Consider the following 12,815-nt stretch of genomic DNA (forward strand, 5'->3'; position numbering starts at 1 on the left):
ATGTTCAGTGCCCTTTCTTCCTAGGAGTTACTGAGAGCTTTATGGAATAACATGTTTGTCCCACAACCAGAACTACATGTCTGTATTCTAAAGACTCACTATTGTGCATCCAGAATATGGTATGCAAATCCTCAAAACCTCTGATGATTTGCTTATTTTGAGGGAACGGTATATTACATTTTCAACAGAATAATTTTTAACAATGAAAGTTGAGTGTGGATGGCAATGTAATGGAACATGCATAATGTCTGTGAGAAACAAAAGGGTCACCTGCTGAACTCCAGAACCATTGCCTTCATGCTGAACAGATAGTCTGACCATTGGTCTTTTTAGCCCAACATTGACTCATGTGCTTGGTGGGAGAGCAACAAGAATGCACAAATATAAAATGTTGTAGGTGCCCAAATTCAAGAGCAATTATAGACTTCAGAACAAAGAGGGGGCAAAGGATGGGGTAGAACAGAGGGATCAACAATTTGACTTTGGGAAATGAAGGGAGAGTTTGTTCCTGGTTACATGACTGAGTTAAAGCTAGTTGACTGAGCTTTACAAATGCCATGCATCTGGGAAACTTTAAAATAAAGGTAAGAACAAAAGCATGGTACTTTAATTAGCTGATCTATCTTGGGGTGGAGATGCTTTAGCATTGGGCCATGTTTCATGCCAAGGTTTCACGCTGACCAACTTAAAGATGGTCTTATTTATTTATTTATTGCATTTGTATACCGCCCAATAGCCGAAGTGCTTTGGGCGGTTCACAAGAGTTAAAACCATCACACACGACTCAAAGTATAAAACAAACAACAGTATAAAACAAACAGTAATATAAAAAAACCAATAAATATAATATATAAAAGCACAACCAGGGCAAAACTGAGCAGCGATGGAGAGATTTATACAGATTTAAAACACCAATGTAAAATACATATTTAAAACAGCAAGGTTAAAAGACTAAGATGATAAACTGTTAAAATACTGGGAGAATAAGAAGATCTTCACCTGGCATTGAAAAGAGGATAACGTAGGTGCCAGGCGAACCTCTCTAGGGAGCTCATTCCACAGCTGGAGTGCCACGGCAGAGAAAGCCCTCCTCCTGGTAGCCACCTGCCTCACTTCCTTTGGCAGAGACACACGGAGAAAGACCCTTGAGGATGATCTTAGGGTCCGGGCAGGCACATATAGGAGGAGGCGTTCCTTCAAATAACCTGGCCCCAAGCTGTATAGAGCTTTGAATGTTAGTACCAGCACTTTGAATTGGGCCTGGCAGCCAGTGAAGCTGGGGTGGTGACTTGGAAATCAAACCTCTTGGATGTATCTGCAGTTCCATGGGAGCAACTCCTTTTAATTTAATCAGTGGATGGCATATAATAAACAATTAGTTGCTGATCCTCCTGCTGCCATGCAGGGCTTTCCCATTTCTGTCAGCCTTCAAGCCTTGTGCCCTTGCTGCTTTTTCTAAAACCAAATAGATTCTTCAGCAAATGTGCCAGGTTGATGCCAGTGGGGATAAAAACATGCTACATGTATACAGAAATCCACCAGGCTGAGCTTCTCTGGCACAACTGAGATGATATGTCATGCATCTACAAACTGCCTTACATATAATGTTTTAAATGTAGCACTAAAAGTGTTCAATTGCAAATGCCAAATGTATGTTTTGGCAACACATGTATCATGCAAGTACTCTCACTGGGGAACTGATAATGGTGAATTGATATTGCTGCTGCTACCTGTTAAGCATACGCAAGCCAGATTTCCCTGAATAATGTGAAACCATCCTATGAGAGTGCATGCCTCATGAGCATTTGCTCACATGCATGCATGCATTCACATGTGTGGTATTCAGCTTACCAGAATGCAGGGCTCATGTGAGAGTTTTAAGGCAAAGAGAAGGTTTCTGGGCAAACTTTGCTACTTCTATGTCTTAATTTAGCCTCTGACATAAATGCACTAATACTAGTAATAGCATCTCTACTAAACCAATGCTTTATTTCTTTTCAGGATTGAATCTTTGGAAGAAGAAATTATTTCGAAGAATGTTAAACTTGTAATAATTGACTCTATTGCTTCTGTAATCAGAAAAGAATTTGATACAAAAATTCAAGGCAACCTGCAAGAAAGGAGCAACTTGTTGACTAGAGAGGCATCAATATTGAAATACTTGGCTGAAGAATTTTCAATACCAGTAAGTTCTCGGCCTTTTTACTTTTTGAGTGTGATGTTTGACCTAAAATTTTATATCTAGAGACTACAGATGAAGATTGAACTTGTAGGTATTAGAAGGGCTTGAAACTTTCTTAAGACTACATATCCTTTGGGACACAGAGTGCAGTGCATTTGTAGTAAAAGAAAAACACAGTGCTTATCAGAAGTGAAGTGATAGTTTACAACCTTCAGAATAAGTGTTTTTACTGCATCCCCACCATTTTAGATGAGAGCTGTAGAGCAGGAGGCAGGGAAAGGAAAGAAGCCACTTGGTATGTACCTCTGCTTTGGTAGGAGAATAAACTCTTTCTTTCTATTGACATGAAGACTGCATGGGGAATGGCCTTCCTGACGTGGAATAAAGCAAATTGCGGTTCTGGTTCCATGATCCCAACATGAAGTATTAGTGCTACCCTTTGCCAACTTTGAGGGCATTTGAGTTTAGCTAACCAGGGCACTGGCATCTTTTGCTCTCATTCCTTTAAAAGTCTCCTTTTGAGTATTCTGTTAATGATATGTTCTGCATGAATTACATTTGCTGGAAGAAATAAGTTGATGGGTTATACTGAGGCAAATTGGTGGTTACTGCACTTCGGCACAGTTTTAGCTAGCCTCATGAGGAGCCTGTATGCTAACTTATGTGTGAGAAGACTAACACGATTACAACCCCATTACTGAACGGGTGGATTTCTTATCTCTTCTGTATGGATTTTCGTCATTAGGATGCTGTAGCATGTTTTATCATCAAGTATTTTGCTAATAGTCTCCAGTGCAAAGAAAGGAAGTTTCACAACCATGGCCATTTTGTTAGATTTAACTTAAATTTTAACAATAGGTAGCTACATTTACATCCTCCATGTTGTAATTTTGTATGACGATTAATGAGATGTAGTTTGTTGATATCTTGTTGTTTCTCATGTATTTGGTAGGTCTGGTCCTTCATAAGATGTACTTATTAGTCATTTAGTTTTTATTTAAAACATTGAAAGCATATTTTGCTTTGTACAGTCCAAGATGGCTATATGTGAAGAATAATAAAAAAACAATTTAAAAAACAAAAACAAAAAGAGAAAACAACTAAAAAGAGTAGTAATGAAAATATAATAAGAGAACTTTGGAAAGCCATACAAATATAATAAGGTTAAGTTAAAGGCCAAATGTTTTCTTAACAGAAAGGTCTTGACACTGCAGTGGAATGCCAACAATTAGAGGGCAAGGCGGATCTCCCTAGGCAGGAATGTCAAAGTTTGGTGCAGCAACAGAAGAATCTCTCTCTTTTGTTCCAACCAATCATAGCTTTGAAATAGACAGGAGAGCTTCTGGGGATTATCTTAATTCACATGATCAGGCTGAAGGCGAGCTTTCAGAACATATTCTATTCAGTGATGAGAAAGTACTGGACAGTAATCGTTGTGTTTGGAAGTAATTAGAGATGAATTCCTGCTTCATTTGTTCATTCTAGGAGACGTAGCATCAAAGTCAGGTTAAAAAACTAAACTAGAAAATGACGGTATTGCATCTCACAGTGTTGATGTTGTAGGGGTTGGGTGTGTGTGTTCAGAGAACTTAGGAGAGGTTTATGAAATTTCCTAGCAATCTTGGTATTCTTGAGTGTCTTTGATTTAAAAATATGCCTTATTTCAGAATTTGTCATGTAGACAGTGTGTCTTTCTCCCATGTGTGCTTTCAGGAGGCCCAGAAAATGGTCTTAGAATACATGAAGAGCACTAATGCTGAAGTTAAGCAGGTTTGGATCTGTAAGCTGTCAGGAGAGGAGACCACCTTAAGAACCATATATAAGCTGCTCTGAGTACCTTATGAAAACAAGCAGGGTATCCATGTAATAAATTATCATAATAATGCAAAATCATAGGTTCTTTTTGAGCAAAGTTAAGTAAATCTGTATTAAAAGAAATAGTGTCTCGGAAACATTTCCCCTTACATCCAACAGGAACAATTTTAGAACAGAATGACTGCCAAGAGAGATCAGTTGGATCTAATTTTAAATATTCAACAAGTGTAGGAAGCACACTTTATAAGGCAAAAAGTGTGTGTTGGGTAGACCTGTTCCACCTGTGGATTCTTCTGTCGGTGACTTCTCTGGTTCTTGTAGCTGTCACCTCAGTGAATCATTCATTTTGAACTAGGGAAGAAAGGACGTCTGAAACTTGGCAGGAGCTGGACCTATTTTATTTTTGTAATCTAATATAAATCTTGACAGATGTCTTGAAAAACTAAAACATTCCTAATCCATTCCTATAAAATTGTGTGCAAATGTAGTGGCCCAGACCATTGCACACAATGATGCTTGTTTAAAAACTATATGTTTAAAAAGGAGCCAGGAAAATTGTTTTTGAAAAACAATGACTTTTATGGCACTTCTGTTCATATTTAGAGCAAATATGATGCAGTTCCTTGGCAAAGTGGAAGGTTATACAATTTGTTTTGGAAGATGTTAATATCTCTGTCTTCAGTTGATTTAAATTGTAAATTTGAGCTATGGGGAGCAGCCCAGAGACCCTGCCCTTTGGCCTTGCTTAAGAACATGGAGACAGAATGCTAAGATCCATGAAGCTTTTAATGTTTTCCAGAGATGCTGAATGAATGGAAAAGCAGCACTAGTGCTTATTTTATTAATGCATCCTTTTGATATTTAACTGTGTATTTACCATGCACAGCCAATTTAAAAGAAGCTTGAACTATTACTGTTAAATTCATAGAATATCAAAGTGATTCATATAATTATTTTGAGTTGTTGAACTTTGTGTATCTATACTCCATTTAGAATGATTGTGTATACTACTTTGAATATTTAGTTGGAGGGGTTGTTTTTTTTAAAAAAAAAAAAAAACCCTAAACAGATTATGTTACCGTTAACATACCCTTCTATTGCGAGGCTTGGAAATCTGGCTTTTGTTTTCCTGTGTATTGAAGATTAATTTATTTACCTTTGGCCTAGGAGATTTTTTAATTTTTAAACTTCCACAAAAAGTGAAAAACAGCTAGCTACTAAGATTGAAACCAAACCAAATCATACCATGCTATAGCAATCAGTAACACTGAAATAGTTACAGCATTTATATTCAAAACCAGTGTTAGTTGGCAAGAAAATAATCTGCACTGCTTCTTTGTACAGGTATATCGCTATGGAATGTTTTGGAACTTCTTTGAGCCTTTGGCCTCCCAGATGAATGTGTGCTCAATGGGGCTTCTTTGCTTTTGTTTTCATTGGGTTGTATCCAATTATGTCCATCCACCAATGGAATGGACACTGATGGTGGGACTGATTCCCTCCTCTCCCTATAGCCCACCCACACATCGCCAATCTGCTCTGGGGGGTTGGGGCCCCCTCCAGAGCAGAATTGGGGGGAGCACAGGTGGTGTAGCGGATAAGGCAGAAAGGCGAAGTCCCATTGTGCAAATGGAAGTCTGCTCATCAGATTTCTGGCTTTCTTTAGCTCCGCTTTCTCTAATAAGTTATAGTAAACTGCCATATAGGGCTAGATTAGCTCCTGAATAACTTCATACTCACTCAGAGATGGTCTGACCCTTCTTCCTCAAGAAGTGACTTTTATCCCTGTCTTCTGTCCCTCAGGCAGTGCGGAATGCCTTCCTGCCTGTCTGAATAATAGAAATTCATCATGTAAATGTTTCTCTTAAGAGTGGGTTTAAAATGTATTTTCTTGCAAAACAACTTTTACTTTGAAAACTACTACATTAAAAATGTATTTTGTAAGTAGTTTCAATGCTGCTGCCATCTATGTGCTTTGTTATGAGTGTCTCAAGAATATGCATTTCTGCAGTTTATGATCTGACACGGTGTTCCTTCTGGAATAGTCATGCTCATAAAATTTTAATACTTTTGAGAAAAAGAAGTAAAAGACTAGTGCAATATTTTCTTATTTCAGTGTCACAGAAAAGTGTAGAAAGGGAAGTGGGTTTAAAGTAATACAACGTTGAAGAAGATGGTTGTCTGTTTTTGTTTTCAGGTTGCTGAAGTTCTCTCATTGTTCACTTTGTGGCAGAAACATTATGAAAACGAGGCTATAAATTGTCATTTTAGACATAACTTCAAAAAGTCTGGTTTTTTAAATGCTAATAAACTGCTGATGTCTTTTTCCGTTATTACTATGTGTAACTTTGTCCCACTTGAGACTCTTATTAATAGTATGGGTAGGAGAAAAATAAGACGGGAAGGTTTTACTGAAGGAAACCTTAGCTAATCTGCAGTCTAATTAGGATGAAATGAAAATGCTCACAAATACGACGATGTAAAATCAAGCGTTATGGTGTGTTGCACATATTTATTGACAGCAAATTATCAAAATCTATATTTGTGAAAAACTTTTAAGCCAACCAAAAGATCTAAAAATATATGAAATTTTTGAGATCTCCAGATCATCAGGCAAGATGTTACAAAAAGCAGATAGTGGAAGAAGATAGGAGAGAGGGGGAGAACAAATGCTGGTGATGTCACAGTATCTGCATGTTTAGGGTCCCAAGATGGAAGTGTGGGAGGAGAGTCTGCAGATACTCAATAGTCATGCCAGTCCTTTTCCAGCTTCATTGGCTGCCAGTTCAAGTCCAGGCCCAATTCAAAGTGCTGGTTGTGTTGTTTATTCGTTCAGTCGTTTCCGACTCTTCGTGACTTCATGGACCAGCCCACGCCAGAGCTTTCTGTCGGCTGTCGCCACCCCCAGCTTCCCCAAGGTCAAGTCTGTCACCTCCAGAATATCATCCATCCATTTTGCCCTTGGTCGGCCCCTCTTCCTTTTGCCTTCCACTTTCCCTAGCATCAGCCTCTTCTCCAGGGTATCCTGTCTTCTCATTATGTGGCCAAAGTACTTCAGTTTTGCCTTTAATACCATTCCCTCAAGTGAGCAGTCTGGCTTTATTTCCTGGAGTATGGACTGGTTTGATCTTCTTGCAGTCCACGGCACTCTCAGAATTTTCCTCCAACACCACAGTTCAAAAGCATCTATCTTCCTTCGCTCAGCCTTCCTTATGGTCCAGCTCTCGCAGCCATAGGTTATTACGGGGAATACCATTGCTTTAACTATGCGGACCTTTGTTGTCAGTGTGGTGTCTCTGCTCTTAACTATTTTATCAAGATTTGTCATTGCTCTCCTCCCAAGAAGTAAACGTCTTCTGGCTGCAGTCAGCGTCTGCAGTAATCTTTGCGCCCAGAAATACAAAGTCTGTCACTGCCTCCACGTTTTCTCCCTCTATTTGCCGGTTATCAATCAAGCTAGTTGCCATAATCTTGGTTTTTTTGAGGTTTAACTGCAACCCGGCTTTTGCACTTTCTTCTTTCACCTTTGTCATAAGGCTCCTCAGCTCCTCCTCGCTTTCAGCCATCAAAGTGGTGTCATCTGCATATCTGAGGTTGTTAATGTTTCTTCCTGCAATTTTAACTCCAGCCTTGGATTTGTCAAGCCCAGCACATCGCATGATGTGTTCTGCATACAAGTTAAATAGATAAGGTGAGAGTATACAACCCTGCCGTACTCCTTTCCCAATCTTAAACCAGTCCGTTGTTCCGTGGTCTGTTCTTACTGTTGCTACTTGTTCGTTATACAGATTCCTCAGGAGGCAGACAAGATGACTTGATATCCCCATACCACCAAGAACTTGCCACAGTTTGTTATGATCCACACAGTCAAAGGCTTTAGAATATTAACATTTAAAGCCCTAAATGGCTTGGGGCCAGGCTATCTGAAGGAACGGCTCCTCCCATATGTACCTGCTCAGACCCTAAGGTCATCCTCGGGGTCCTTCTCCGCGAGCCCCTGCCAAAGGAAGTGAGGCAGGTGGCTACCAGGAGGAGGGCCTTTTCTGCTGTGGCACCCCGGCTGTGGAATGAGCTCCCTAAGGAGGTTCACTTGGCACCTACGTTATATGCCTTTGGACGCCAGGTGAAGACCTTTTTATTCTCCCAGCATTTTAACAGTCTATAAATAAATTTTAACTTGGTGTTTTAAATTTATAATTTTGCATTGCTGCTGTTTTTATCTTGGTTGAGCTTTTATATTGTATTTTATATTATGGTTTTATACTGTTGTTTTATACTTTGAATGGCTTTAATTTTTGTGAACCGCCCAGAGAGCTCCGGCTATTGGGTGGTATAGAAATGCAATAAATAAATAAATAATAGCTGGATTTTACAGAGGCACCTTTTATTGAAACATTTTGTGCTTCCAGTTTGTCTCAGTTTCTGAAAATTCTTTTCATGAAAGCAAATTATTTCTCCCCAGTATAGTTAGATTGAGATGTGTGTTGTTGTTTTTAAAAAAACTGAAGTAGATTTTTTTTTATACATGGGAAAATAGCCACTAGGTGGTGCATGTTTATCATGCAACTAAGGTCCAAGTCAATAAATGGAAAAACTTATAAAGGGATGCTTAAGTCTTTTTCCTGTTTGGTAGGAAGAAAAAGTTGGAACTGCCCAAATTCTAATACAAGAATAGTAATTTTGTATAGCTCGAAGAGAACACAACTGGGCACAAGTAAGAATTCCTCTTCAAATCTACTCTCAGGTAGTAAGGACAATACTTATATGTAGCCATTGCATCCTTATATGTAGCCCCTGCCATGGTGCACCCCTATAGACCCCTGAGGAAGAAAACATCACCCTGAGGGTTGGCTGCCCTACAGCAGAGGAGAGGCTGCAGGCATATAACTCTGCCCCTTGGCCTATTAAATAGCCCTTAGTTTGATATAGCAAAGTCTTCAAGCAAACTTACACAATGGTCAGAGACATGTTGTGCCCACCCCATCTCCACTGGTACAGCTAGGCACATCCCTTGCCAGGTGCACTTCTATTGCCTCTTCAAGGAGGGGGGCTGTCCAATTCATTCCCCTGTGGGGTGACCCATAACCAGGAGGAAGGGCCTAGTAATCTCCCCTAGCTTCAAACTATATCAACTGCAAAATTATGCTCTGATAGGGAAGTCTGCCCCTACTGGTTAAAGATTGTTGCAGTTTTCAACCATACTCTTAGATTAAAATTAATTAATGCATGTTTAAAGCGAAATAACCTAGAGGTGCACATCCCTAGGGTCCCCTTATTATGCATGCCAAGTTTCAGATATCTAGGTTTCACAGTCTTGGTGATATGGCAGTGACAGTCAAACATACATCCTCTTTTATTATTATAGATTTTACAATTTGGACAGAAAACACAAAATAGAATGTAGATGACATGCTGTGAATCTGTACTGTTTGCTTAGCTCTCAGGGTAGCTGAATGCTGTGTTTGGATTTGGAATAAGTAGTATTTTGATTATTTATTTTGAAGTGGCATTTGTAGAATGTTAAAGCAGTTGAATTTTGAAATCTCTGGGTGTTGTCCCTTGGCAATTTCTTGATAGTGCAGTTAATCAGTAATCAGGAAGGTAGTAGTATGCCAGCCCAGCAGCATGCCTTTCCAAACAGCCTTTTCACCGGCCTACTACTGAGAGTGGTTGCAGATACATCATAATCATCATAAGGATATGTATAATTCTGCCCACTCTGAACTGTAATTCATATCCACTATGTATGATGTAATGTCATAGAGCAGAGTGGGTGGGGTTGTGTATATTTTACACAGTGGTCCCTTCCGACATGCTCATGGCAATTTCATGACATACGTTTGTTTATTTGTTTATGATAAATAAGTGTGAGAAGAGCTGCAGTTAGATTTGCTGCAAACATTCTAAAAATGTCCAAGCTTTCTCTCTATTCCCAACCTTCCAATTCTACCTTTGTGACTTGCAAGAAAAGAAATGTATTTTGCAAGGGTTGATTACGAATTCCACATAAGCTGGAGAAAAATATGTTTCAGAACCAAAAAAGTAGGTGACAGAACTGGAGAATATAATTCTATACCACTTATACATGTATGATGTTTTGCCACTTATCCCCCCTCCCCTCCCAATGTATAGCTTCGGCTATGGGGTGGTATATAAATGTGATAAAAATAATAAATATTATCTTTGGTGAGTTGGGAACTCATGGTTTTACATTGAAACAACTTTTGTTCTGAATCTCCAGATGGTAACCAATAGATTATGTAAATTGCTTCAGCTGAAATCTGCAAGTTCCCTACTCACACATTGCATTGCTCACATGAGTAGATAACAATAGCAAGAGAAAACAAACACCAGGAAGTAACATGTAACGTGGACAAGGGACTCTGTTGACAGATTAAGTTGTTTGGCCATATGGCTTTTGTTCTGAATGATGACTGAAACTGCATGGTCTATTTATTCAATTAATATGAAGCCTGAAATCTTGAAACCAATCTTGAAGATTTAGTGAGCTGGGAGTTGCTGTTATAAAGCTACATTTTACTTCTACTCCCTGTTCCCAGATAATAGTTGCACTATTTTCTTGGCACTGATATTGAACCTGAAGTGCAGACACAGTAGATGGCGCTTTATTCCTGACTATGCAGATGGAAAAGAGATTTAAAGCTGGTAATGCTCTGAAGTATACAATTTTTGAATAGGCAATATTTCATCAGTAAAGGAGTTGGAAAACTTATGATAAGATAAGCAAGATTTAGTTCCCCCCTGCAAAAAACAAACCACTATTCTGAGGGTCCCTGATTTTATGCTCCATTGGTCTCTAAAACTGTAAGACAAGATCCATTGGAACCATAAATACATCGGTGCAATTTATCTGTTTATTTCTCTTTTAAATGCTGCCAAGTGTTTGCTTTGTTTTTGTAATCTGTTCCTCCAATCAGTTACTCTGATATTTATTTCTTGCTTCATTTCCTGGTCTTTCTGGCTGTCTTGCTTAACGGTAGTCACACTTTAATAACATTTTATTTTCAAAATTTTAAAACAAAATGGAATGGACTGATAAGTAATCCACTGTAATGTATGGCAGTTTTTCTTACATCAGGTTCTGCTGACCGTGTACATATTTCTGTTAATTGAGTGTGTGTGAACAAAATAAGGAAGTTTTTTTTAAAAAAAGTTTTATCATGGCAATGCTATGCCCTTTTACATAAACATCCATACTTTGTTACTTTTCAAAGTTGCATATGGGTGTCATATTTGATGGGTGGTTTATTTCTGCAGTGCTCTACTGTGGTGACTAGTCTGGACTGTTGAGCATTCTCTTAGCTTCTGTTGCTTATTAATTTCTTTGCTCCTGAAAAAAGTCATTTTTAATAATACTTCTTAATTTTGTGATATATTTATACCTTTTAACCCTTCTTTGTGAATTTTAGAACACTTGTCATGTTTTAGGGTTGTGCTTCCCTTCTGCCATTCTAACTCCATTTGATGATGTTTCCTTGCCTGTAGGACGAATGGTTAACTATCTTGTTGTGTCTAGTTAACAGGGGTAAAAACGAGATAAATATTTTATCTTTTCACCTAACCAAGGCTCAGCTTGACAAACTAAGGAACACTCAGATATTACGTCATTTCCCAAACAAGATACAAAAGATTGCTGAGAGAAACCCAGGTTTTTAAACAAAACTTAAAGGATAACATAGCTGGAGAAAAATCTAAAGATCTCTCTATGTATACCTAAAACATTTCAGTGTATTTCCCTCCAACCTTCAAGAATGGTTTTTTGTGGAAGGCCAGGCCCCCATCTTGATGGCGGTGGGTTGGCGTGGTGAGGCCTCAGGCTTTCGCTTTGGCACTCCTTCCTGGCATCTGCACAGGAAGGAGTGCCAATGCAGAGTTGCCGCCGCCACCGGTTCTAGCTCCAGAGAGGGGTGAAGAACAGGGCAGCCAGCTCTCTGACTTCCCTCTGGCTGCCCCATTCTTCTCTCCCCCCCACCCCCCATTTCCCCCTTGCATCTACAGATTTTTTAAAAAAACAAAGGGGGATGGAGAGGAACGGGGCAGCCAGAGGGAGGTCAGAGAGAGGAGAGCCAGTTTGGGCTCCACGCGGCTCTCTCTTCCTCCCCCTCCAGCTGCACCGTTCCTTTCCCCCTCCCCTTGGACTGGGCTCTCCTCCCTCAGACCTCCCGCCCAAACCCCTGTGTGCAGTGCAGGCGCTGTGGGGGGGAAGGCAGCCGTCCCCCCTCATTCATCTGTACATGTGAAGCTTTGCATATAGAGATTAAAAGAAACAACAGGGGGGGGCAGAGGGCGAGGAAGAGAGGGATGCCTGGACCCAGCTCTCCTCCCTCAGACCTCCTGCCGCCACCACACCAAGCAGTGGTGCCACCCAAGCTTCTGCACGCAGCACTGGGGGGGGAGGGGGCAGCCTATTTCCCCCCTTTTTATGTACAGTTAATTTATTTTTTTAAAAAATGGGAGGCAGTCCGCCCCCTTCCCTGTCACCTGATGCCGACCAGTCAGGGGTGGCCATTGGCTGTGGCACGACTCCACAGGAAAAAAAATGGGTTAAGTGCCTGACTTTTTTTAAGTGGAGTTTTGGGGGTTTGCCCCTGGATGGGTTTGGGATGGCAGCTGCATCATATAGATGACCTGCCGCCACTCCGGATCCACCCTGGGGCAAACCCCTTGTCAAGACAAACCCCAGGAATTGCAGCAGGAGGTCTTGAAAATCCTTGGTGCATTCCTCTTTGGATCCTGACCATATTTAACTGCTCTTTGGTTGCTTCACATGGGTTATGTAATGTTTATAATTTATTTA

General features: G+C 40.0%; 1 protein-coding gene across 4 annotated transcripts in view; it reads left to right on the forward strand.

Annotated features, from left to right (window-relative positions):
- RAD51B (RAD51 paralog B) overlaps positions 1–12,815 on the forward strand; it is a 369,395-nt gene that overhangs the window by 14,005 nt on the left and 342,575 nt on the right. For all 4 annotated transcript variants that reach the window (XM_063118844.1, XM_063118845.1, XM_063118847.1 and 1 more), the window contains one exon: positions 2,002–2,185. In XM_063118844.1, coding sequence (XP_062974914.1) covers positions 2,002–2,185 — 184 coding nt within the window. The remainder of the gene's footprint in view (positions 1–2,001; positions 2,186–12,815) is intronic.

Source organism: Elgaria multicarinata, chromosome 2 (genome assembly GCF_023053635.1).
Source record: "Elgaria multicarinata webbii isolate HBS135686 ecotype San Diego chromosome 2, rElgMul1.1.pri, whole genome shotgun sequence".
NCBI lineage: Eukaryota > Metazoa > Chordata > Lepidosauria > Squamata > Anguidae > Elgaria > Elgaria multicarinata.